Source organism: Haemaphysalis longicornis, unplaced genomic scaffold (genome assembly GCF_048455015.1).
Source record: "Haemaphysalis longicornis isolate Haplotype H1 unplaced genomic scaffold, Haemaphysalis longicornis Haplotype H1 scaffold_7, whole genome shotgun sequence".
Taxonomy (NCBI): domain Eukaryota; kingdom Metazoa; phylum Arthropoda; class Arachnida; order Ixodida; family Ixodidae; genus Haemaphysalis; species Haemaphysalis longicornis.
Window position 1 is genome coordinate 194006010 of NW_027526422.1, and position 27663 is coordinate 194033672.

Consider the following 27663-nt stretch of genomic DNA (forward strand, 5'->3'; position numbering starts at 1 on the left):
AGCCAGTTATCTATCACAAAGCGCCAAACATGCTCAAATCAAGGGGCTATGTACTGCAGCTGGACAGCTCTACCTGCTAAGCGGCCTGCCCTGGCCAGAAGTTTTAACAAATTATCACAAGCATGAAGAAGGCTTGGCACAATTTTTTCACCCTTAAGTTTTAGCCTTGCACCTTATCACTGACTGGCATCTTCTAACCTTCAGGCTCTCTCTCCTAATGAGCAATCCTGTTTTGACGTGGCAAGATGAGCATCAAACCGAATTATACGTGTGTTCAAAGTTAATTTCATAAAAACAAGACACAAGCATAGCAAGTCAACCACGTTACATTAAAAAAAAAAAACAGACAGGGTGTGAGAGAAACAAGACTGCGAAGTCCAGAGGCGTCTTTTTCACCTGAAACCTATGAGCACTGTTCAAAACTCTAGCCAGGCGCCCTTCACTTCATCTCGGCAATAAAGTCCGGAGCCACCGTGTTGATCTTCTCAATGATGTTGTTCACTTGGAAGCAGAGGCTCTGTATCTGCTGATTCCACGACGGCAGAACCTCGCGGCTTTCGAAGTAGACGATGGAGTCGATCTGGTCGATGTAGCCGTTCATCCTGCCCTCGGTGATCATCTGCGAGGCGATCTTCTCGGCCTTGGACGAGGGTATCTCCAGCAGGGCGGCGAGCTGCTCGAACGTGATGTTGTTATACAGCTTGCTCGCGGAGAGCAGGTTGTGCTCCACCACCGCCCTGTCCAGGATGGTGCTTCCGTCGGCCGTGGTGGCCTTCTGGTGCGACTGCAGCAGCGCCGAGAAGTCCTCCAGCTCGCTCCTCCGGATGATGCGGTCCAGGTACATCTTCTCCAGGATGTTGTACGCGGGCAGCTGCTGGCAGCGCTCGTCCTTGAAAAGGGTGGCCAGCATGCGCGACCGCTGCTGGCCGGCCGAGGCGAGGATGGTGCAGATGAGCGCGTTGCGCAGCGCCGTCATCCGCTCGTCCTCGTGGATGATGGGCTTGTAGGAGAGCTCGTTGTAGCGCTGCGCGGCCTCGATGAACTTGCGCCGGTAGTCGAGCACTCGGGCGTAGCACACCTTGTAGTAGATCTGCAGCTGCTCGTTCTTGGTCTCCGCCTGCAGCAAGGAGGCGCGGTTGATGTAGGCCTCCGCCTGAACGGGGTCCTCGTCTTCGAGGTACAGCCGGGCTATCTTCAGGTACGTCTCGAGCTTGTAGTCCACCGAGTACTGCTTCTGGCCAGTCTCCAGCGGGATGCCGACCAGCACGCTGGCCGCTTCCCTCCAGTTCTGGTTCTTCTCGTAGATGTCTGCCAAGTGCTGGCGAATGCTGGCCACTTGCTCTTCGAAGGAGACCACCCGAGGCTGCACCTTGTCCAGCGTGAAATGCGACACGGCCTTCGAAACATCGTCAGGCAGCGAAATGAGATGATTTCCGACTTCAGTCAGCAGTTGCCGAGATATGACGAGGCTTACGTTTTCGTTGACGATGGCTTCGACGAAAACTTGCAGCCCCTCGACCAGTTCCTGCCCAGAATGCTTCAGGATGCTTTCCAGCACGGCTCGGTACTTCTCGGTCTGTTCCTTCGGCGAGCCCCCGGAAGCTGCCAGATTGACGAGCTGCTGCCGATATCCTGCCGCAGCCATTTCGCTTAAGAATAAGCGTAGGCACAGGTTAATTTACAGTGAATATTCTTCGGGCTGCAAAACTTTGTACGATATGACCACAGGACCACAGTTCAGACTGGCAACGCCGCGACTTGGCCACCTGGCGGCGTTTTGTTTTGACCGGCTAACCGATGTCGATGTTTTGTTGACAACAAAGCCGCGTTCCGTCACAGCGAGCGCATAAAGGTACGTTTTTGTGCTTTTATGTTCTTGATGCTATTAAAATGTTATTATTAATATGTTTTAATTCATTGTTTGTTTTATAATATGTTTTTGGTAAAATGCATCGGTAGTGTCGTTTCCGAAAAAATGTCGTCTGCTTACAAGACGGGTAGGTTTTGGCGATTTTGACCGTAGAGTGGTTTCGATGAATTTCCAACAGACTGTACCTCTCACACCAAAATATATATTTCTCAGCTCTACGCATCCACCACCTTGCAGCACAGATCTGTGGACTCCACCGCCGCTGCATCTGCATCTCCAGCCTAAAAAAAGTACAATTGAATACTTCGAACAGCAGCCAACATGTTGGGCCTATTTAGTACTTCCCTCGCGCTGCAGTATTTTCACTTTAGAACCAACGTAGAGCGTAGTATTTAAAATATTCCAAAACATACAATCTCAAAAGGTTTAGCCCTCAGAATATTGCACCAAGTCTCACGTGGTTTCGTGCGAACTTAATTGTCCGCTTCATAGAAGGGGAAGCATATTTTTCTTTTAATTGCCGCACCTTTCTATTGCAGAGACATTTCGCATGAGAGCAGATTAGGAAAGCTTGTTCATGTGACTTGCCTAATGAAAATATTACTTGTTGCACCGGTGCAACAACGAACCACATATTCTGCACATTAGCTTAGACCATATTTGGTACGCGCGGACACTTCTGTTATATTTCTGTACCTTTTCACCTTTTATTATACCACTTTTATTTGCCTTATTTTGAAACCGAAGCTTTATATATGCCTCACTGACAGTGATGTAGAGTAGAATTAATATCACGTTGATTATCAAAGTTCCATCATCACCATATATCATCGCATTCGCGTCGCTCAGCAAATTTCTCTTGGGTTCGTTGGGCGAGCGTTGGCTTTAGACTGTGAAGTAGACTTCTGCATTGGAGGTTTAGATTATGGACGTGGCAAGCGTGTATTTCGGACTTCGATTTGACATGGAGAAAGCTTCGCGTTTTAACCACAATTACGAAAGGATGTTTTTTCCTTACTCGGCTACTCCTCCCTGCCTCTTCCCCTATTATGGCCGCATGGCCTTCCCTTTGAAATAAAGGAATACAACAACAACATTCCTCTTCGGCCAAAATCTATTTTGAACGCGCAGTAGCACCAGCAAATCAGATGAGACATGATTGGGACATCAGATATGGGACATGGTAGCCCCATGCATGGAGTGCCTCGTTGAGCATACGATAATGCACTTGCCGGATGATTGCGCATGCAATTGAATAGCCATAAGCTAAAGTGACAATACTCCATAGAGTTTCATATACAAACCCTACGCTGCTGACCCAGTGCGCCGGCACACCAGGCGGCTAGGAAACCTGTAGAGCTCATGCCATACGCGTCTCTAAAGCTTTCATTCATTCATTCATTCATTCATTCATTCATTCATTCATCCATCCATCCATCCATCCATCCATCCATCCATTCATTCATTCATTCATTCATTCATTCATTCATTCCTTCCTTCCTTCCTTCCTTCCTTCCCCGGGCCGCGCCGCCGCCCGCTTCCTTTCTAGCTCCCGAGCGGCTGACCAGCCGCCAGTACACCCGCCAGCCGCAACAACACTTTTGGCTCCAAAATAACCACTTTTTTGGTCGCTTGCGACGTGCGTGCACATATTTCAGCTGTTATACTCTCCATCTTGAAGCCTTCCCAGGCAGACTATAATGAAATAGGGTTTTTAAAGGTTGAAATTTTTAGCCTGGCGACATGCCAAGCAACGACACTAGACATTAAGCCTAACTAGACATTAGGCCTAACACCACGTCATCGCATACCTACAAACCGCCCCCCACACCCCCCCTTCCATTTCTGCACCAGCAGTTCCCAAGTTGGGAGAGGCCAGTAGTGCTTTTGTTCCAAAACAATTCCCCCGAATAACTGGTCCTGCTCGTAAAGCCGATAGGAGTCAGTGCACAGGCGAGTGCTGTGTAGAAGTGAATGTGCACCAGCATTTAGAAGAGGTGGTTGCATTGGGCAGCAATAACACAAGGGGACACCTTTGCAAGGCTTTATTTAAAAAACCAGACAGACAAAGAGGTCTAAAACAACAGCCACACATTCGTCTCACACACTTTTGTGCTTGGCCTTCCCGAAGAAGAGACACACATCACTACAGCCACACCAGCCCACACCTTGCAAACCCGCACTTCAGACGCAAACATTGTTTTTTTCCCCTCTTCGTTCCAGACGCCCGGGACGATTAGGTCTTCCACAATAATTAATATGATAGCACAAAAACACAGACACGTGATATAAAACCCACTCGGCCACGGCCAGCCAGCTCACTCTATAATAATAATAATAATAATCATCTGCCAGACGCTAATCTCAAAAAAGTACGACGACAATGTTGTTGCGGCGGCCCGTCGCCACGGCCGTGCGTCGACCAACTGGAAGCCGAAGTTTTCACATTATTTTAAATATGTATATACACATTTTGTATGTATAATATATGTATAATAAATCTAACGTGAAGCGTTCCAAGTCTCACGGGAGAGGGGCGTCACCACTGTCACACGGTAACGCGCACAGCTGCTGGCGCCCCATTTGAGTAGAGGAATGCAATAAATAATCGACGACCTAAGAAAGAACCGATGCCTCAGACAAGCCGGAGTGATCCTCGTGGGAAGACTGCGACGAGGAAATGCCTTAGACGACCGACCGACCGACCGAACAACCACAAAGCTGCCGTTTGGGCACCACCTCCTCTGCGACCAACAACCGACAAACGCCCCCGAAAATGAAGCAAACAGTCGGTGCGAGTGCTCTTGGACAGACTAGGGCGTGTGCAAGCAGGTATAGCCGGCTGCAGTCTCAACTCCGACCCACCAGCATTTTCTCTACAACGAAAACAAGTGTGCGTGCGTTAGCTGAAAGGATTGTGCGATGTGTCTGCAACGAAAGGTACAACGAGAATTTGAACGCATGCCTTCAAAAAACAACTGCGCAATAGGGACCTTTCTGTTTCCGTAGCCTGTAGCATTCCCCCGAGTGCATGCAGTTTTGGGCCCGGACGCCAAAATGCATCAATTTTCAGACAGTCCGCTCAAAACACAACGCAAGCTTACTTTCGTAGCTAGCTCAATGACGACGGGATTGGCTAGGTTTGGGTCGTCCTAAAATAGCATAGCTAAAAATGGTTGGCACCTTTTTCGATTTGCCACCCCATCGGAGTCCGTGTACGTGGCTTGCTTCTGCACTTGCGTGAAGGAAACAGCACAACGCCTAAGACAAAAACAGACGTGGGTGCTGTGGCCTTGTTTCGGCAGCGCTCAGTCCTGAACAGTCTCAACCAGTGTACAAAGCTGTGTGGGATGAGTTGGAGGTATTTGTAGACATTGAAAACGTGAACTAAGCTCATGTGGCTTTGTATTAATTTTTCGCAGTGCCAGTGCACAGTCCATCTTATTGCCCATACAATTTTTGGAATCTTCAATGCTACATGTCCTGCACTTTGTGCGACGCAAACCTTGTAATCCAGAGCTTAGCATCCCTAGCTATGTCCTGCACTTTGTGCGACGCAAACCTTGTAATCCAGAACTCAGCATCCCAAGCTCTAGGCGGTTGCAAATTCCCTCTGTGGGCGATTATCAAGTTAGAAAAGTATCAAGTTGTAACTTCAACCAACACTCCTGAAATGCCTTGATCCTCTGATACTCAATGGAAGGCGAAATTGCAGTCAACGCCAAGGTCTGCTTTCGTGTGAGGGCGCGAAAGCATAGGTGCGCTCTGTGGTGCTAGCAAGATTCCTTTGCGATTTGACCACACGCATTTGGCCGCAGCAGCTGTTACGGTCCATGTGGAAGGAGCCGTAGATGTCAAGGCAGAACGGAGCAGCAGTGATCGGAATGTGAACATTGCCAGTTCAGAAACTATGGCGCCATTGTGATTGCACCTTTTCTTTGTGTTGTATTTGTGTTTCTGAGGCATGGCACGTGCTTGAAGTTACATGACTCACCGCAGCCAATGGGAATTGCTGTTGTCACCACACACCGACGCCGTTTTGTGGCTCCATGAGCCACTTAAGCTTTCGCCTCAAATACCTCACAGAGTCTTTTTCACGCACCTTTCATAATTGAGCTGTACTTTGCAAAATACTTTACTTTAGTTGATAATCACCAATGCAGCTGCTATAGCAAAAAGGGGAAATATACGCAATGAGGCGAACAGAGATGTGTGTAATGACAGCAAATGGCTGCTTATAGAATTCACAACTCAGGTAGATTTCACTGTGTGGTTACCTCGCATTTCCGGTAAAGGACCAGTCACATGGCCCTAACTAGTACTTTCTTCATAATTTAAAGCTCGGAACTGGCAGCAGGCGGAAGTACAGAAAGGGAACGACATTCTCCTAAACTGTTGCCGCACTGAAATCCGACAGAACACCAGCTACAACCGTATCAAATAGAAATCCCTTCGATGAGCTTGAGAACGAGTGCTGGCAAGACTGCGATTTCCAAGGACCGGAGCACAGTGCTCTCAAGACTTGTGGCTAGACTTTTACCTGCCACCGGCTATGCAGCCCGTAGCGAGGCTAGGGCTGGGCGTCAGTTCTGTATTTCAGGCGTCGCAATGTTGACAAAGCAACCTCACAAGTGCTTTGCCAGAAGAGCGGCACTGAACATCGTTTCAGCCAGAAGACCTAAATCTGCCACCCCACACTTTCGATAAATATAGTTGGCTTTTGGCGCTGAAATCCACCTGGAGCACTCCAAGCACAGTGGCACTTGGCAGTGAATCGAACATAAATCAATGATTCGGTAAAGTAACACCCAGGTAATATGATTGACATGTTGTCGGTTGAACCGCATCCAGGCGTAACGAACTATGCCCAAACCCGCGGGAGGAATTTGTCACATAGCTTGGCCACATTTTTTCCCCGAAGAGGCAGTAGACACGATCACTTGCATCATGTCTGCGGCACTCCGGTCAGTCAAACAGAATAAATGCGTGACCAATGGTAATGATGATTGCATAAATAAATAGTCGCAGCACGTGAGGAGGTCACGAGACATAGCCACAGTTGCAAGGGGGGATAAAAACAAAACAATGAAAACTCGAGGGCCGGAAATCACTACCCGCGCACTATCAGTGCAAAATAAAAGTTAAATCGTTGCTCAAACCAAGGCCCTTATTTGCACATCAAGGCCCCTAAAACTGCCCTTGGTAACAAACACAGCTCAGTACCCAAACAGATATGCTGACAGCATCACACAACAGCGTCTGCAGGTCTTACAGGACCAGAACAAAGGAACGCGGACAGTGCACTTGTAAGTACCACCGACAGTCCTCACAATGCTTTGACATGGGCAAAAGTCCAATGAATACGAGAGTTATTTAGAAAGAGATAAGAGATCTGGGGAAGCCAGCGATTCACAAAAACTGGGCTGCCCTTTTCCGAGTCCTAGCATGTGACCACAACTTGTGACACAACAAAGAAGAAGAAGAGAAAAAAAGCAGAGGCATAAAAGAGGAAGAACAAATAGGGAAGATGGTAAGGAACGACATTGATGAGAGTCACCAGTGATCACTTTGAAGGTTGAAAACCGTGCACCAAACTGCGCGAGGCCAGCAGGCTGAAAATGCGAGAAATGGCAAAGCCTGGTTTGCACTTTACATTAAATTGGGTATGAATGCCAATTTTGAGCACATAATTATCACCGCAATTTCATTTGAAGATTGAACTAACATTACTGTGATACTTAACAGGAAATGTCCAAGGAGGTGGAAGAGGCAGGCAGGAGGAATGGCCCAGACCTCAGAATGTTTGGTCTGCCTAACCATGTGTTTGATACCGCAGCAAAACCTGGAGTTTATCCACCCCGTAGCTAAATCATGTGGGAACAAATTGGGAGAGTTAAAGACAGCCGTCTCGCCGAGTATTCTCAATTGTGCATGCTGCCGCAAGCAGCTCATTATTTTCGTTGAAGCTGAAAAGCAAACAAACCATGTCTGGGGCTTCAGTTCAAGTTGAGCTGTCACTTTGAACTGCCTTGGACTGTAGTGTTGTACACTGGAACTGCATTGAACGGCAATAGAACTATTGCCGAGAGGAATTCAAGTCCCGCCACCCTCGCGCAGTTTGGGCCGTCGTTTTCAACAAGAGCCAGACAAACCGGCCAGTGGTCGTCCTGCTTACGATGACCGCTTACAGTCCACTTGTTCTTCAGACCACAAGAGTCGCCGATGGAGGCAGTTGCCTCTTTCGCCCCACCCACAGCCATCCTTTCACAGAGGTCGTCAACAAGCTGCACAACAAACAGAGGCTACACTTGCAAACGTGCCCAATTCTTGTCCCCCAATCGTTGTCTCCCGCACTGCAGAGGTCCACTTCCCAGCAGCAGTCACTTTCATCGGCCGCGCACAACCGGTCAGCCAGCCAAACTGGGACCTCTCCCCGGTCAAGGAGGAGGGGGAGGTTGATGAGTGTGTGCGCACTTCCCGCCCGCCAACCACGGGCCAATGATTGCCACCACCACACTGTCCTCGGGGGTGTGAAGGAAAGGAGGAAGAGAGGGATGATGAGACGACGATGAGAGGCGTGTGGTGCAGTGTTGCCACGAGGTCCGGTGCGATGAGGTCGAGGGGCGTGCTTTTTCCACCAACGGGCATGGCCCCACGTGCACAGCTGTCAACGTCCCACACACATTGTGCACGTGTGGTGGGCGGGAACGGGGTTGAGAGGGTGCAGGATGCGGCTACAACAGCAACCTGGAGGCCTGTCAGACGTCCAGGTGCTTCGAAGGCGGGGTGGTGATGAACGGCTCACTCCACATCCGCCTCAAGTCACCCTGCACAGAGGGCAAAGGTCGATCGCAACCTCAGCTTCAAACCAATCCTGCTTGGGAGCACCTTTTAGACACATCAATGTTTGTGCAATTGATGTAAAGTGAAGCTGGCAGGCAAGTTGGAAAAGATGAACGCGTCTGCCTCTTTTGTCCTTAATTAAAGGGGCCATGCAGACAAAATACAAGTTTGTTTTATTCGAAGCACTTCATGTTTCATGTTTTATAGTGCCCCCAGTGCTTGTCCAGCAGCAAACGATGCCGTATTCACTGACAAAGTAATCATTTTTGGTTAAAATTTCGATTTTCCCGCCAAATCGCGTTTTTCGTGATGTCTGCAATGACATCACAAGAACAGGTCTTGAAGCTGCTGCAGAGCCTTGTTTAGTGTTAGTCAACCTAGATGGCACCACCATACCTTGGTGGGCCGTTTTCTGCCATTGCTTTGTTTTTGGCCGTATTTGCACTTGGCTTGCTTTTGTTAATGCAGAAAATAATTGTTCCGTGAAACATGATGCTCGCTCAGCAAACACAGTCACATAAGACATGGTCACATGTTTACCAATCAACCAGTGTCGTCTGAGACAACCCCAAAGCGCCGCACTGCTGTGCAGCTAAAACAAGCATAGTGTGCGCAGTACCAACAGCAGTACGCATCGATACTTTCGTAACTTCCACTGTTTACCCCACCATTCTTACTGCCATAACAAGAATGTGCCTTAAATTTAAGCGCAAATAGCTGATTCAGCAAGCTTACAAGCCCTGCTTAATTTTAATTTTCCCCCGTATCATTCTGCACATTCCAAACTGGGGAAAAGGGGAATAGTTAGGCTGTGCGTCTTGGACGCCTTAACCCAATGCCGTGCAAACTGCCTTTGACGAGCAGGTCAGTCGGATTCAAGAGGCTGGTTGTCCACTCCACCTGGTCGAATCGGTGACAGAAGGCCTCCTCAGGAGCCTGAAATCTTGCTATCGTAAGGATGCACATGACGGGCCTGCTCACGAGAGTGAGAGGAAAGAGGTTGCCATTGTCCCGTACATTCACCGCTTGTCTCCTGGTTTAACTCTTTCGCTACCGCGCCTATCAAAATCGATCAATTTGATCGATACTTTTGGGAGCGTCTTTTCATAGCGTTCCAGGCGTTTCTCAAACAAGTAAAGCTGTTCGGAGTTAGATCAGAAAATGGCCTTTCAAAATCAGTTTTGTTTTTATTTTTGCAACGGAAACGTGATTTTTGACACGCTTTTGAATCACCTGGGTGTGGAAAAGGGGCGGGGTCATCGCGCGTCACGGCTACCAACGAAGAATGCGTGCAACTCGTAATTACTCTGCACCAGCGCTTGTTTTTTGCTATCAGGGCATGAATGGGGAACTAGCAAACGATTTTCAATCGTCAGGTTCGCGCTCTGACAGTAATAATCCCAGAAATCTGCTAAAAATGTCAAGCAGTGCCTGGTTGCAAAGCTACTTTATGATTTTAGGCAGTTTTATTGCCTTTGCGCAAGTTGTTCTAAGTACTGTGGTAGGTCTACTTACCCCAGGACCATTCGCAAACAATTTACAACAGTTTTGGTTTCGTTTCTGCATCGCGAAATTCATATTTAGCGCTACTACGCAGTTACCCAACTTCAAGGCTACCTGCCACGGCGCCTGAAGCGTCCGCGACTGATCCTCGAACAAAGCACGGCGCTCCTGATTTCCCCCCACCCTAACCCGATTTCTGCGATAAGAACTTCAGATGCAAGTCAAAAGGTCACACCCAGTCGCCAGATATCTGTTCCGCCGAGGACAGCGCTTCAAACCGGCCTTACACTGCCAGCTGTTTGCCTTCCAGTTTCATTTCCATGCGAGGGTATATCCGGGTGTCTAATGTTGCTGCCTAGTTGAACTGTCTATTCGGACGGAGTCTCTGATAAGTTTTTGTACTGTTTCATTTGAAAAATGTTAGGTGGCGCTGCAATAGAAGAGGCTCGTTGTGCTGATATTTTTCAGCGCGCAACTGCTACTCGGCCAAAGATCGCAGGGCACAATTCTAGCTCATCGTACCTCATTTTTGCGAGCAAGGCTACAATTGCGAGTAAGAAGATGATAATAAAGCTCAGCTTTGTTTTGAGAGATAACTGACCGTGAACGACAACAAGCATCAGCCGATGCGTTCCGTTTTCAACTTCATGCATGTTTTTTTCCGCGTCGCGTGCTTGTCCCAAATATTGTGCTCGCTGTGAATGCAAAGTCAGCCATTTACAAGATGTTTTTACGTCATGTGGAGGCAAATTGGTGCCTCTGATAACGTCAAACCGCCAGATTTATTCCAGGGAACCACCCGAAATTGCACATTTTGAATTAGAGGTTGGGCTTCACCGCATGACACGAGCACGTTTTTTTTTTATATCTGAAAAACTGTTCCGCGCAAGTCGACATTTTTTTTAGGGTGTGTTTTTTAAATGTTTCCCTACAAAATGTATATTCTAATCTTTTTCTACTACTGGTGGTTTGATATACACAACTCCTTTATTATCATTTTTTTCGACAACTTGACAAAAATTTTGATTTTGATATTTTTTTTCACAACTAATGATATACGAAAACCTTTAAAAAACTGGTGTTATTGGAAAGGCCGTTAAATAATCTGCATTTTGTGCTCCTGCAATTAGTGCCTAACCAATTTTTTAGCAGGAAAAAAAATGTTTTCTTGGACCCCTAAAAATTGGTCAATTTTCTGCGGTAGCGAAAGAGTTAAAGAAGATCGCCAACCGTGTAGACGTGAAGGTAGCGCTTAGCGCTCCCCACAAGCTGGTGAAATTCGCCAAAGAGACTACAAAAACAAGTGTGAACAACCGTGGGTGCCATGTAAAGCACCGTACACAGTACGTCCCATGCGTGGATCGTGTGGTGTATTGCATTCCCCTGAGGAAATGTGGGCCTGTGTACGTCGGTCAAACTGGCAGATGCCTTAATGACCGATTGAGGGAGCACGACAACAATGTCAAAAAAGGAAACGATGGGTTCTTGGCCATGCATTGCAAATCTTGTGGATGCAAACCTCAGTTTGAAATGTGCGAGGTGATAGATAGAAGCGGTAATCAAACTACTCGGGAAATTATTGAAGCGCACGAAATTTTAAGGCATGGCAGTAAATGTGTAAGCCGGGCGTCTATTGCGTTGTCAAAAAAAGAGATGGACTTCCTTTCGAACACGTGCTGCACTTTGCGCATGACGTGAATTGTTGTTTGCATAGATTGTACCAAGTGCATTGAACGCGTGCCGATATGGCTGTGTAATACTAGAGATTAGAATTTTTTTGTAGTTATGTTAACATGAAGATTGTGTATAAAAGATCCAAGGTTCATCGTATTAAATTTAGTTGGAAGTCAGCGCTCGTCCCATTGTCTTTGTGTGTCCGTGTTTTGTTTCGCGCTGTAGCATCTTTTACAATGAGCACCTGTCTTGGGCAAAAGAAGAAAAGAGAGAGTTGTGTGTGTGAGAACAGTTTAATTAACACAAAGTAGAGCAAAGTGCCACGGCACAACTTCGTGGTAATGATTTATGCACCCTGTTGTCCTGTCTCGGCACAAGCACCTCATTGCAATTTTACGTAGATGAAACTCGCAGACTGAGTTTTTAGCGTTGTCGTAGTAAAGCCTTGTATTGCGCACACAAGCAGCATATCTAACAAAATGATCACATATTTAATGTCTCATGCAACGACAGAGCACTTGTTAAACTGCAGTGACTGTTTACATAAAATGAATAAGAAAAAAAAAACGCAATGGACATGAACAAACACTAAGTAGTACCCATCTTGGTGTTGCTGAAAGTAGTGCTCCTCTGAATATTTTACCAAATACTTTATGCACAGGCTTGCCTGCAATGCATGCAGGCAAGCCTGTGTGCAATGTGCTGAAATCTCGGCAACACATCATTATAACTGATGGACAAAGCACAGGGCTTCTCTGAATTCCACCGCCTACAATTTCACATAACTACTGAGTGAGCGAGCAAGGAGGTAATGCTAGCACGTGACACACAGCACCTATTGATTTCAGGCCAATTCCTCACCTAGGCATGGTACGTGCTGGGTGTAAAAGTTACCGTGAACACGAGCCAAGTTTACTCGGAGACAAATAGCGGAGCCCTTGCATCGTCACAGAAACAAACCAAAGCGAACTCGTGAGAGCTAGGTACAGGCACTACCATTACGATTTCAGTGAATATGACGCACATTGATGTAACGCTGTGGACCTCGAGCTCAAATCCTCAATGAAGCCCACCCAACCAACGTTAATGTGGGATAAGTTAAGGGAATAAACTGCGCAACAAACAACCCGCAGGGGTGACGAACAGAGTGCGGCATTTTCGTTTCCTACCTGGTCTTCCTTTCTCCCCTGTCCCCATCACTTAACCACACACACACACACACGCAGTGCCCTGCTAGAAGAGTGCTGCACGCATAGAGTACCTTGAGGTAGGCCATGGTGAGCAGGGGGAGCAACGTGAAGGGCACCAGGTAGAGCAGGGCGGGCTGGGCAGCCTTGAACACCTCCGAGGACACCGTGGCCGTCAGAAGCCCTGCGCAGGGGGTGGCATCATAATCATCATCACCAGCCTGTCTATGCCCACTGCAGGGCCTCTCCCACAGACCTCCAGCTATCCCATTCCTGTGCTAACTGCGACCAATTCATCCCCGCAAACTTCTTGTTCTCATCTGCCCATCTAACTTTCTGCCTCCCCCTGCAACGCTTGCCTTCTCTGGGGATCCACTCTGTTGCCCTTAATGACCAACGGTAATTGTGCCTGCGCATTACAATGCCCTGCCCACACCCATTTCTTCTTCTTCTTCTTATTTCTGCCAATACTCTTGCTAAGAGGGGGCAGCATAAGGGTTTGATCCACCCCTTGTCTAGACATATGGGTTGGGGGCATATCTGAAACCACACATGGTGATATGACTTCATCCGACGGACAGAGGCACAGACTCTTCTAACGAATTTCCAAACAAAGCCCCCCAAAGAGTTCAGAAGGCTCCGGGCTGCATGGGTGGTTACTGCGCTCTGAGCTTTCTTTCGCCACTCATGCTTTTCACTCATGCAGGGGTGAGCCAGCTGAATGAGATTTGGGAGCAGTTTTTGGAGAAGCAAAATATCGATTTTGGAGTAGAAGAACCTTGATTTGGAGCAGAAGAACGACATTTATTATGTCACCATAGGAGCCTAAAAAATCAAATTTTTGGCAACTCACGGGTGAAAAGTGCACTTTTTAATTGGTTTTGAACGTACATAACACTGAAACAGCCTTTCAATAAAGTTTTTTCTACCAGAGTATCACAAGGTACGAACTGCACTACCTTTTTACTAGCCATTTTTTAATTCTGAGGCTCTATGCATACATAGCGTGGAGTTCCATTGATAATATCGAATTGAAAAACTAAGCAATCGTAAGGCATTTTTATTATCATGTGAATGCTGAAATTGTTATTTTTGTAATCCCAGACTCGTCTTTACGCACAAGTGTAGAGCCATGGCCAAAGCTGCGCAAAGCGGTCACAGTCGTTGCACCCCACCAGCCCTCCCATTTCAATCCCCAAGGTGCATGTTCAGTATACGATCGTAATCTGAGTAACGTTGGTATGTTTAGCCACCTCCCTTCTTTTGGCAATAAATTTCACTTCAGATAAATGAACCATTACTACTAGCGTGCAAAAATAGCCCGTCCGGCTATCGAACACTGCTTGAATATTTCGCGGCGATGTAGCCTGCACCGCCACTTCTGCAGCGTCGATCGTCCCATTCCCGTCGCTCGCAAGTCCGCTGGGAAACGCAGCAATAACTCAGTGTTTTGTAACGCCACAATGATCGAGTCCGAAATTTCACTTCAAGCACGTACCGGCCTCACACTCAAGGCCGAAACACGGCGAATTCGCGGGCACCATGTTGTTTTTGATGAGCTCCCGTCTTTTGTGTCGCGCCCCTTCCAGCAACCGATCAAACAACTAAATGTAAACCCAACCAACCCCATGACTAAAACCAAGGTAGAAATCGGCGAAGAGCGCTCTGCCTGAACCACAAGGACCTGCTTCGCCCGGCGGCCATGTTTTCATATCTTCATCACACCAAGGTGGCGGCGCTCCAAAAATTGCTGTTTTTTCATCAACTTGCACAAGCGGTCTGACGCCTCAGTACACATAAGCATTTTTTCTACAGGATTTTGCAATGGTTTTCGATGGGAAAATTTTAAAAACGCACAGAATATAACATGTGCAACCCGACATTGTGACTGTCGAAAAAACTACCTCGGGGACAATTTTATGCAGGTTTTTTTATGGAATGATCAATCAATTAAACCTTTACAAACAGCATCACCTTGGGGGTGCTGGAAAATTATGACGGGAGCGTTAAAATCCTTGGCTCTCGGACTGTTTTGGAGCAGTTTGGCGCAATTTTTGCAATTTTCAAGCTTTCGGAGCAGCCTGGCGCAGGAAAACAAATTTGTACCAAATCTGCGCAATATGCGCAGCTGTCTCACCCCTGCTCATGCTTTCACCACTCATGCACTCATGCTACCAAGACACTACTGACAGCCGACGCTTCTCTCTTATCTTTGCCAGTCAGCGTCACGTAGCCCCTCTCCCTTGGCCCCAAACGGTGGCAGACAGAGAGGGAGAGAGAGAAGGAGGAGGGACAAAAGGAGCGAGCACCCACCGAGGAAGTAGCCGATGAGGGAGCAGTGAAAGTAGGAGATCTTGTTGAGGTGGTTGGGCGGGGGCAGCCCCGTCTCGGCTGAGCTCAGCTGCGCCTTCTTGTAGGCGTCGTAGCGGAGCACAAAGCACAGCAGCAGGCCCGGCATCACCTGCAGCGCGGCACAGCCGTCCCTCCTTGGTGCCACCTTACGCTGCACTCAGACGGAGTGATGCGGCACCCCTCAAGGCAGCACTTGCGCCGCTACTTTTTATTCTTCTGAACCAGAGAATAAATGATCACTGCCATCCAAGTCGACATTCAACAAAATGCCCAAGCAAGATGCCCCCCCCACCTGAAATACTACTACTGATATTCGCACGTCAAGACCCCTCCCCTTTTTGGTCTCCAGCATCCTCACCGTAATGCCTACACTGCAGTGCTTGCTGCAAATGACTCAATTTTTGTTAGTACCAAATTTTTGTGCATTCTGTGAATCACCTTCAATGCATAAAAAACAGGTCTTGCGATAAATTTCGGTAAAATAGCGAGGCTTTTGAAACACACAAAAAAACATACTGGGTGGCTCCTCTCCCTTCAAAATTTTCCCAATGAAACAAAACTCGCTTTGTAAGCTACCAACGTAATTGCTGTACACAGTTGTCAAATCGCAAATGAAAGAACGCCAGGATGCAAAAAATTGTTCTTGTGCAATAGAGACTTGATTCTTACTACGACACACCACTACTCTCCTCCTCTGTATTCCATCTTTACATTGCACATGGTGCATGCAGAGTTCAGTATAGGCGCAGCAGCTGGCTCCAAGGTACAAATCTCTTCACTGAGGACAAACACTTCCTGACCACTCCTTCTGCATATTGGTATTACTACCACAGAGTTCCTCATGAGACTGTGTAGTCTCATAAGTCTGTAGTCTGTGTGCACTGCTGCCAAAGAGCAGCCTCTCTGGAGTGGTTACTTGGAAGCAGAGTTTGTGCACTTTACGCCAATCTGTAGTTCGCCAAATTCACAAGGACGTATCCATGACAACGAATTTTTCCCCGTGCCTCATGAACCTCGCTATGGTTGGGCTCAACTGTATGACAACTGCCTCGCTAAAACGTGGGGAATCCAATGTGCACCAACAACAAAAGCGGCAGAAGAATAAAGGAAGGAGAAGGTGGGGCACTCACAATATCGCCCAGTCCCAGCATGGAGAAGTGGCCACTGTTATGCACACTGCGTCACATATGGGAAAGAACGCCAAGAACAGGTAAGACACACAACACGGCCACTTGCTTGAAAAGCAAAAATACTATATGCCACCAACAGAGTCACATGCACATAGTCACACCTTCGCAAGAAATTTTTTCTTCTGCACACAATTGGGATAGGACAGGACGATGATAATGCCATAAACTTGATCGAAATGTGCACATATACTTAAAAAAAAAAAAGATATTTGCACAGTAGGATTTGATATGAAAGTTAAAACCTGGATGACTGATCCAGCACCAGCCTACTGCCATGCCAGCTGCAAAACAGCAGCTTCCTATTTGCACCTTTCTGCCGAACATGTCCACGTCGCAGCAACAAATGCAGCGACACAGACTCCCATAACACTGGTGCTTCACCTGCTTGCACAGCACAAGCATGTATCCTCGTAAACAAAGTTCTTCCTGGCACAATATGTTGCACCCAGTTTTCTTGTTTTGCTTGGAAACAATCCCAATACACAGTGAATGTGTAACAGGCATTTATCACGTACGAGCTTGCCTATGCTACAACAGGTGACACATTAATCTAGTGCCAGCGCACCAAATACCAACCACTTGGCACACCCTTGCCAGGCTAGGAATCACACAAAGTGCCGCCCAAACTGTGAAGACAGAGAGAGAGAAGGCAAAAAGGGGGGGCACGCACCTCGGGAAAACCAGCTTTCCCGGGAGTGACAGTTTAGGGGCCTCCCTAACCATGCTGCTCAGGTGCAGTTTCTTGGCAACCAGGCCCACCTGGTGTTGGAGGGGGAGGCAACGATTAAACGGGGAAGGGAGGGAAGCGACTTTGGTAATTCAACACACCAGGAGAGACATCCACGGAACAAAATCCAGTTCTTGCAAATAAAACAAAGTTGTGATTTGTCTTCACTGCCACTGCAGGTTGACCAGGGTAAAAGCTAGGTAAGGACTACTCACTTGGCTAGGCCCCAACAATGCTCAGTTCAGTGCCGCAATTTCATTCCCAAAAGGTTTCATTTGACTAGCAAGCACTGAAGAGATCCATAAACGGTTTCACAAAATAATAAATTTTAAGAAATGCTATGTGAGAAGCATAAAAAATGTGGCGTCCGGAACAAAGAAGAGTGATGGCACAGAATGAAGGCAGGACCTGCAATATGTTGGACTACGTCTGAAAGCCCCACTTGGCATCTTACAACAGCTTTTCCTTACTGCCAAAACAACCCGCATTAACTCTTTCGCTACCGCAGAAAATTGACCAATTTTGGGGGGTCCAAGAAAACATTTTTTTTTCTGCTAAAAAATGATTTAGGCACTAATTGCAGGAGCACAAAATGCAGATTATTTAACGGCCTTTCTAATAACACCAGTTTTTTAAAGGTTTTCATATATCATAGTTGTGAAAAAAAATATCAAAATCAAAAGTTTTGTCAAGTTGTCGAAAAAAATGATAAAAAAGGAGTTGTGTATATCAAACCACCGGTAGTAGAAAAAAATTAGAATATACATTTTGCAGGGAAACATTTCAAAAACACACCCTAAAAAAAATGTCGACTTGCGCGGAACAGTTTTTCAGATATAAAAAAAAAATGTTAGCACGCACGGTGCTCGTGTCATGCGGTGAAGCCCAACCTCTAATTCAAACTGTGCAATTTTGGGTGGTTCCTTGGAATAAATCTGGCGGTTTGACGTTATCAGAGGCACCAATTTGCCCCCACATAACGTAAAAACATCTTGTCAATGGCTGACTTTGCATTTACAGCGAGCACGCGGGACAAGCACGCGATGCAGAAAAAAACATGCATGAAGTTGAAAACGGAACGCCGTGGCTGATGTTTGTTGTCGTTCACGGTCAGTTATCTCTCAAAACATAAAGCTGAGCTTTATTATCATCTTCTTACTCGCAATTGTAGCCTTGCTCGCAAAAATGAGGTACGATGAGCTAGAATCGTCCCCTGCAATCTTTGGCCGAGTAGCAGTCACGCGCTAAAAAAGATCAGCACAACGAGCCTCCTCTATTGCAGCGCCACCTAACATTTTTCAAATGAAACAGTACAAAAACTTATCAGAGACTCCGTCCGAATAGACAGTTCAACTAAGCAGCAACATTAGACACCCGGATATACCCTCGCATGGAAACGAAACTGGAAGGCAAACAGCTGGCAGTGTAAGGCCGGTTTGAAGCGCTGTCCTCGGCGGAACAGATATCTGGCGACTGGGTGTGACCTTTTGACTTGCATCTGAAGTTCTTATCACAGAAATCGGGTTAGGGTGGGGGGAAATCAGGAGCGCCGTGCTTTGTTCGAGGATCAGTCGCGGACGCTTCAGGCGCCATGGCAGTTAGCCTTGAAGTTGGGTAACTGCGTAGTTGCGCTAAATATGAATTTCGCGATGCAGAAACGAAACCGAAACTGTTGTAAACTGTTTGGGAATGGTCCTGGGGTAAGTAGAACTACCAGAGTACTTAGGACAACTTGCGCAAAGGCAATAAAACTGCCTAAAATCATAAAGTAGCTTTGCAACCAGGCACTGCTTGACATTTTCAGCCGATTTCTGGGATTATTACTGTCAGAGCGTGAACCTGACGATTGAAAATCGTTTGCTAGTTCCCCATTCACGCCCTGATAGCAAAAAACAAGCGCTGGTGCAGAGTAATTACGAGTTGCACGCATTCTTCGTTGGTAGCCTTGAGGCGCGATGACCACGCCCCTTTTCCACAACCAGGTGATTCAAAAGCGTGTCAAAAATCACGTTTCCGTTGCAAAAATGAAAACAAAACTGATTTTGAAAGGCCATTTTCTGATCTAACTCCGAACAGCTTTACTTGTTCGAGAAACTCCTGGAACGCTATGAAAAGGCGCTCCCAAAAGTATCGATCAAATTGATCGATTTTGATAGGCGCGGTAGCGAAAGAGTTAAAAAAGCAAGGAAACAGTGCCCTGTGCCAACTTCCCCATGTAGCCTGAAAGGACCAGCCGAGAGAGGGAAATGGGCTCCCACTCACCGGATTGTCCGCTGGCCGAGTGGCCACTTTGACCATGACGTTGGCATTGAAGATATATGAGGAGAAGAATACCTGCAGCACACGGCGCAGAAGACAGCGCATCAGCCACCACACAAAGAAAGGCACACACGAGACACAGCCACCTTGCCTCGTAAATACTACATGCAGTGGACTTTGTAGCAGCAGCACTAATGGGAAAATTGACTACGTACGCTGAGCTGGAACCACCGCAGTAAAGTAACTCACACAGACACTCTCCTAGTTAGCTGCCCACAGAGGTAGACACACAAAGCTCACATGTCCCAGCGATAAGAAAGGGAACGGCATCTTTGGTGCAGTGAGTTTTCCCAAAATGTCAGACAACGCACATTATATGGCTGGCCTCCAGCGTAAACCTATCTCCCTGCTGAAAATTATGCACCTTCATGACTACTATGCAATGGCTGGCATGCTTCCCTTCTAGTAGTGGCAGGCAGCTACTGCAACACACCACGGCTGGACGAACCCAAAGGCCAGAGCCAGACTGGCTATCCTTTCTATCCTGCCAACTTCCCCGACTGCCCCTCCCCCCATTCTCACCCAGAAGACGTCGTAGATGAGCAGTCCCGTGAGCAGGAGGGTGGACACCTTGAGGCTGGGCAGCCGCACAAACGCGATGAACGCCACGCACAGGCCCATGCCCATCGCTGCATGTCAGGGCAAGGGGGCAGTGCATGTAGGGCAGGGGGTGAGAGGAGAGACCGGCTATTAGAGACCAACATCCGGTATAACCCTATTGCAGCACTGCCAATGCCGTCACCACACCACGCACTGCTGTCCCTTGCAACAGGGCTTAGCTTTCAGTCATTGTCAACATGGTACAGAGTTTGACTCCATTCCGGAAAGCAGCCCACAGTAAGGCAGCTGGCGCCGACAGACCATTCGCTCAGATGGGTAGTATGACTGGTCGAAGAAGCTTTCAGCCATGCTCCAATGTTGGACCAAGACTCACAGCCCACTTCACCCAAACACAAGCGCACCTCCGCATAAACGCAGAAATAAAAACCTCCCCCCGGTTAAAGTGGACAAATGATAAAATGCAATAGTCACAGGGTGCCAAGCACTTTCAGAAAAACACTGCTACCCCATGGCAACCTGTACAGTGCAACGGACTCCACAGCAATGCCTCTGTAAAACCCTTCCCTTTTTTATTCAACACCAAGTGATAATAAGACGACTCTTTGCACTAGCTTTGCCACACTGCAGACAAGGGAAATTTTCGAGTGTCATTTAAATGTCGCTTTTGTTCACACCACACGAAGCACCACTTGAGAGGAGCGAAAATGAGGCGTGATGCAATTTCGACCACTTGACTACAATGCCCCCTAAGCATTGATAACCTACGCCTGAATGACACAAGGCCCATTTGGGAAAAAGCCATATCTTGTACACGATAAGTTACGGATCGATGACGACACTTTTATGTGGGACGATAGCAAGAACATGCGCGTGAAGGTTTTAACCGTTCCAAAGCCAACACCAGTTTCGAGCACATCCCAACCGTCAGTTAGTGCATGACAAGCCACTCGCCGATGTAATCAAAATTTGCGCCTCCTTAATATTAATGCTCAAAGCATTGTTAACAAAACTGTAGAACTCGAAAGTATCTTGTTAACCTACGCACCCCACATCACCGTTCTTACGGAAACTTGGTTAAGCGATAATTATTCTGATGAAGATATAGTACTGGAAAACTACAACATAATTAGACGAGATAGACTGTATCGCGGTGGTGGTGTCGCTATTGTCTTGAATATTCGCACATCCACTATTCTTTTAGATCAAATAGAAGATCATGAAAGCTTATGCCTACAGTTAAACGTCTTTGGAAATACAATTATCTTAATTGCCGTTTACCATCCCCCGTCTTCAGAAGTAGAATTTTTAACCAAACTTTGTGATTACTCACTCAAACATTCCAAAAACCACTTGATTATTGCCAGTGATTTTAATCTCCTGAACATCAATTGGGCTAAGTTACGCTCTCCATGCTTTAGCGATCAAGTTGTTTTTGATATTATGTTGGCATGCGATCTTGATCAAGCAGTAGGAACTCCAACACACGTTCAGGAAAATGCGGCATCCATTCTTGATCTCGTTTTTCATAGTAAAAGTTTCTCCAATGTATATGTATCTGTAGAAGACGGCCTGTCCGACCATAAGCTTGTCCATTTCACATGTTCTGTAGTAGATCTATCTGACCAGGTGCCCTTACAGCGAAAAATGTTTAAAGACTTTAGTAGGGCTAATGATGAATCAATTCTCGACTATCTTGATTTGTCTTTCGACGGTTTTTCAGGCAATGATGCTAATTATCTGTGGAAAAAGTTCCGGTCGCTGTGTGAGTTTTGCCTCGAAACTTCATTCCAAACAAAGCTAAAACGTCAAACCGCAGAAACCCTTGGATAACCAGAGAAATTATTCATTTAATGCGTAAGGTTAAGAAAACAAAAAGGCGGCAGCCGAAAGGCCCGCTGCTTCAGAATTTAAAAGATTCACTTGCTAATAATATACGTGCACCTAAACTCCATTACTTTACGGTGACCCTGCCACAGTTCCTAAAAAGTGATCCGGCAAAATTCTGGCGCAAGCTTCAGCCTAACAAACAAAAATCAGTCGAATGTGTTAAGCTCGGAGATGAGATTATTCGAGATTCTAAGCAAATTGCGATTGAATTTAACCACTATTTCCACTCAGTGTTTTCTGACCCGTCCGTGTGTGCCAATTCAAATGATAACTGTATTAAGGTTGATCCAGATTTCATAACATTTGAAGGCGTATTTTCCATGCTTCTTAATATCAAATCTAAATCGTCATGTGGCCCAGACAACATTCCTAATGTATTTCTTCGTCGCTACGCGGAGTCACTCGCACTTTTCCTGGTTGTAATTTTTCGTTCGTCCTTATCGCAAGGCATTGTCCCGAAAGATTGGTTCATCGCCCGGGTGGTCTCAGTGTTTAAAAAAGGAGATAATGCCATCGTAACAAACTATAGGCCCATATCACTAACAGTGTCATGTTGTAAACTCATGGAGCACATTATTTCGAACCACATTTTAAACTTTTTAGATGAGCGTAATATTCTGTCACCATTTCAGCATGGGTTCTGTAAGGGCCTTTCTACCACTACCCAGCTTATTACTTCTATTCATTCCTTCTCTGTTGTAATTGACAAATCAGGCCAAACCGACGTAGTTTTCATAGACTTCAGCAAAGCCTTCGACAGAATTTCCCATTCAAAGTTAATTTTCAAGCTTAATTTCCTGGGTCTTGCATCTACCATCGTAAACTGGATAAAATCTTACCTGCATTCCCGCGTTCAATTTGTAGATACAAATGGTTCTCATTCAGACTTCCTTCCTGTTAATTCCGGCGTCCCCCAGGGAAGTGTTCTGGGACAGTTACTTTTCCTGATTTATATTAACGATGTAGCATCATGTGTTAAAGAAGGCGTTGAAATTTGATTATTTGCAGATGACTGTTTGTTATACAGAACAATTAATTCTTCTAATGATCAGCAAATTCTAAACGATAGCCTTGACGCAATAAATAATTGGTGCGACCTTTGGGACATGAAACTAAATACTGAGAAAACCGTAGTTATGGGTATTACTAACAAAAAGCAACCATATGGACATCAGTACACAATCAATGGTCTTCCTATCTCGCGAACTGATAGCTTTAAATATCTTGGCGTTACAATTACTAGTAATCTAACATGGTCCTCCCACATTCTTAAATTATGCGCCTCAGTACGACGAAAACTCGGCTTACTAAGACATAAACTGAAAAACTCGCCTGCGAACATAAAGCTTCTTGCGTATAACTCAATAGTACGACCATGCCTTAAATACGCATGCGTAGTCTGGGATCCACATACTAAAAAAGACATTGACAATCTCGAAAAAATTCAAAGATTAGCCGTCCGCTTCATTTACAACCGATACCGCCGTCATGACTCCCCAACAGAACTAATGAAAATAAATAAAATCTCAACTTTGGAATCTCGATGCAAAATGAATAGGCTAAAATTTCTTTTCCAATTATCACACGGGAATATCAGACTCGAAACATCGGCCTTCCTGACTCCGTTATCATCGCGTCCCACCAGGAATTACCATTCTGCAAAGTTCACGCCTATCACAGCGCGCACTAACAATTTTAAGTATTCTTTTTTTCCTCGCACTATAGCCGACTGGAATAACCTCCCGCATGAAATTCTTTCATCCGATAATGTGCTGAAATCTATTGATCAAATGTTTGACTTGTAAACTTTGTATTATTAATTCACAGTGTTTTTCAAAATAATTTTGTATTGTCCTGTTTATTGTTTTTACCTCGCTAAAGATTGTATAATTGATCTAACGGCACTGTAACACCCCCACTCATGCTTGGGCCCATTTGTGGCCTGCAGTATTGTATAAATAAATAAATAAATTTCAAAGCTCCAGAAGGGTTCAAAGGAGCCTCCCTGAGAATGGAAAAAACCTTGTGATTCTAACAACTCCACTTATTTTATCCTCACCTGTTATATACACCTTTACAGCAGGCTCACCCACTCACGCACAGTGCTTACTTTACAAATGTTATGCCTTTCATTTGTACAGTTGTGTCTGTCACTTAGCACATCTTCCTGTCTTCTCCAGCAACAAATACTCCAAGGTGCTTTGCCAAGGAAGGCATGTCTATTACGAAGGACTGCTTAATGTTTATATAGTATTTATATTTACAGTATTTTATAGTATTTATATAGTTTAGTGATTTTATAGTACACATTCGAAATATCTTTTTTCAGCTCAAATCTTGTATGTTCTTTTTGCACAACATTTTACACTACAATTGGAAACACTTTGCACATTCCGGAATGCTTTGGTAATTGGCATTCTCTAACTAAAGTTGTATATCGCAGTTTAGCGAGAATTTTTTTCTGATATCTGCATTCAAAAGCATATTTATTTACCGTCCTCCTAGTTTGCGGCATAATATCTTCGCACAGGCAATGTCACCACAGCAACAAAAAGTGTAATACCCGTGCCACGTATACACGAAAAATGACATTAAGTGTTCAAGGCGTTAAGATAACGAATGACATTATTTGGGCGGGCCGTGCTACATGCGAAAACACAAAGGCATTAAATGTGTTAGGCATGATGGGAATAATGACTAAAAAGAGAAATGCACTCATATTTTCGAAGTTTTTAACGTAGAGAAAAGCGTCTTACAAGGGTTAAAAATGTTTTTTTTGTGAAAGAAAACGTTATGAGAAATAGTGTTTTCTAAAAATGGTGTGAGCCGTTTCTAAAAGTGGCTTCAGCAGCTGTCGTCGGCTGCCAGCGGTAGCCAAATCGAAAAATTCAAAACGACGAGTAACAGAATGTTTTGCCTTTTGCCACTGTTTTAGTGAACTTGTCTTCTTCAGAACTTCGCTACCAAGAGTACACAAAAATTCGTCTTATCTAGAAGTTCAGCTACGTTTCCGCGTCAACACTCAGATGCTGAGAGTTCCGCTGGTTTCATTTGGTGCCCATTGCACTCGAGAGTAAGCAGATTTAAGGCGTTTGTGAAGGAAAATGAGTTGTCCGGAACTCCTTAAACCAAAAATGAAATTCGAGCAAATGGCATTAGATTTTTGCGTGTAGCAGCAAATTAATGGCATTAAAACTTAATTTTAGTTAGTTAAATATAGTAAAACTTAGTTGTTGTCAGTTTTCGTGCACGTGTGGCATGAGTATTAAGTTATATTTCGAAGTTTAACAGTGGCGACTCCACATCATCAAGTGGAAAAGAAGTGCTGTTTAAGCTACCAGGCAGTGTGGTTGGAACACAGGCCATAAGGGGAAATATTTTTCAATGTAATGCTGAAGTTATGCATTACTCACAGCGTTACCCTACAGCAAGCCACTCCCATAAGTTAGATAATGTGTATTGTGCCACCTATTAACAATTACAACATTTTCAGAATTACTCACAGAAATAAGCGTGGTTTTTGCAGACCGCTAGAAAACTAGCAAGCAGTGAATAAAACCAACCCATCCTGCTCCCAGTTAAGGGGGACACTGGTCTTGAGTACCAAAAGTTTGCCAAAAAATCAATTTTCGATATTAATTTTATTTGCAGTCTACAGGCCCCAAATAATGTACCTGCAAAATATTATAGCTGTACCATAAGCACTTAAAAAGCTGTTGCCCTTTGAAGTCGTCTAAATGACCATTTTTGCCTACGTTTCCAAACTTCGTGCCATTTTCTCAGAACCAAATTTTTTCCGTTGAGGTGATTTGTCGGGTGCAATATCTTGGAATGTGCTGGTCAGATTTGGGTCATTTTTACTGCATTTAAAAGCTCGTTAACTGAGAAGTGCAATAAAATTACAAAACTACAGAATTTATTTTTGTTAGCACAACATATTATGCACTTAGGCTTCCGAAAACATTTGTAATTGGTGACCTGACCTTTATAAGGTTCCCAGCCTTTGCAGAAACAATGCTAAGATTACTGCTGTGGTATAGTTGTACTCCCTGGTCCTTCTAGAGCATAAAGGGATAAAAAGTATTTGAGTATTTCATAAGTTTACAATGAAAAAAAAAAAAAAAAACCCTGCCTGAAATGGAATGGCAAAAGATGTTGCACAACTCTGAACTGACTGCATCTTCGTGCTCAGGACGTTAAAATACACTTAATGTGTAAATCTCAAGCATATGGAATTAAAAATAACAAAAATGTCCTCAAGACCGGTCTCCCCCCCTTAAAAATTGCCTACCAACACACAACCTTTTTACAAAAATCTTGCACTACCGTGTGGGACATAAGACAGTTTTGCGCAGTACGCTGTACGCATACTCAGTGACATCTAGCTGAAACGCCGCTGCACTCTTCATCTCTAATTATGCTCCAAGTGACACACTGACCCCAGGCTTCCCAAGCTGAAAGCGTTAAATTTCTTTAAACATGGCAATACCTAAAGACGTGCCACTGCCCCCATTACTAGTAAACATCACTGTGGCATAATTAGGCCTAACAACATAGAAACCATTCATGCAACACAGTGTTGGCAGTGAGGGAGAGTGGCAAAATCGGCGTTGCCTGTGGCAACCACCTTCAACAAGAGGAAACTCGGATCCTGGCAAAATGAGATTGCTGACACATAAAAATTAATTCACAGGGAACCCAGACATTGTGCATCACTGCTTCAAGGTACATAAGTCCCATTTTGCCCTGCCACGCCATGAATAGTATACCCAGATTTTGTGGGAAAAAAAATGAAAGTGAACGTGCTGTTGGGCAAGTTGGTACATACTGAATGGGAGGCTTAGCGCAGAAAAAGACGAGGACGGTGGCAAACGTGACAGGCGCAAACAAGACAGGCGGTGTCACGTTTGCCACCGTCCTCGTCTTTTTTTGCGCTAAGCCTCCCATTCAAAAATGAAAGCCTCAGCAGTTGTATTCTCTTTTTCTCTTTTTTTTTTCCTAGAACAATGATTGTCTAGAACAATGATTCTAGAACAGTACAACGTAGGCAGTTGAGTAATTACAACTCCATCCCAGTGCAGCTGCCACTCCATGGTCTCCAGGTGCCTCAACCCACACCAAATGACAAACGCAAAGCAAAAAAGGAAACACAACAACAAAAAAGCACTCAGTCCTCAAGGCAGGCAGATGTTTTTCCCTTTCGGCATGCAACGCAGACCCCGAACAAGAAGAAGGTGCAAGAAAAGTTGGCTTAGCTTACCAATGCCCTGTAAAAACAGAAGAGACACACACGGAGAATGATTCACCGGCAGAAGGCAACAAAAGGAAACGAAACGCCTATAGTGCCTAGCTAGTAAAGCAATAAAATGTGAGTCAATTAAATCACCCATTGCAACTCCTGAGAGTATTGGTTTGGGCGAGTTGGTACATAGCGACGTATCGAAGCGCAGCAAAGACGAAGAAAGGAACACAGAAGACGACACACAAAGCGCTAAACACACAGAGCGCTAGCGCTCTGTGTGTCCTCTTCTGTGTTCCTGTCTTCGTCTT

At 45.6% G+C, this 27663-nt stretch overlaps 2 protein-coding genes across 2 annotated transcripts in view; both read right to left on the reverse strand.

Moving 5' to 3' along the window:
• Positions 1–310: 310 nt before the first annotated feature.
• On the reverse strand, positions 311–1774 carry Csn4 (COP9 signalosome subunit 4). The gene has a single exon (XM_077679480.1). The coding sequence runs from the start codon at positions 1643–1645 to the stop codon at positions 440–442; it is 1206 nt and encodes a 401-aa protein (XP_077535606.1). The 5' UTR covers positions 1646–1774; the 3' UTR covers positions 311–439.
• A 2126-nt stretch (positions 1775–3900) lies between these two features.
• Sppl (signal peptide peptidase-like protein) overlaps positions 3901–27663 on the reverse strand; it is an 83369-nt gene continuing 59606 nt past the window's right edge. The window contains exons 7-13 of the mRNA XM_077679481.1: positions 20188–20294; positions 19609–19680; positions 17290–17378; positions 16560–16605; positions 15391–15538; positions 13152–13261; positions 3901–8697 (exon numbers count right to left, since the gene is read on the reverse strand). Coding sequence (XP_077535607.1) covers positions 8629–8697; positions 13152–13261; positions 15391–15538; positions 16560–16605; positions 17290–17378; positions 19609–19680; positions 20188–20294 — 641 coding nt within the window. The 3' untranslated portion in view covers positions 3901–8628. The remainder of the gene's footprint in view (positions 8698–13151; positions 13262–15390; positions 15539–16559; positions 16606–17289; positions 17379–19608; positions 19681–20187; positions 20295–27663) is intronic.

Excerpts from the sequence above, each read along its gene's own strand:
- Csn4 (XM_077679480.1), bottom strand. The coding sequence starts at position 1,645 with ATGGCTGCGGCAGGATATCGGCAGCAGCTCGTCAATCTGGCAGCTTCC.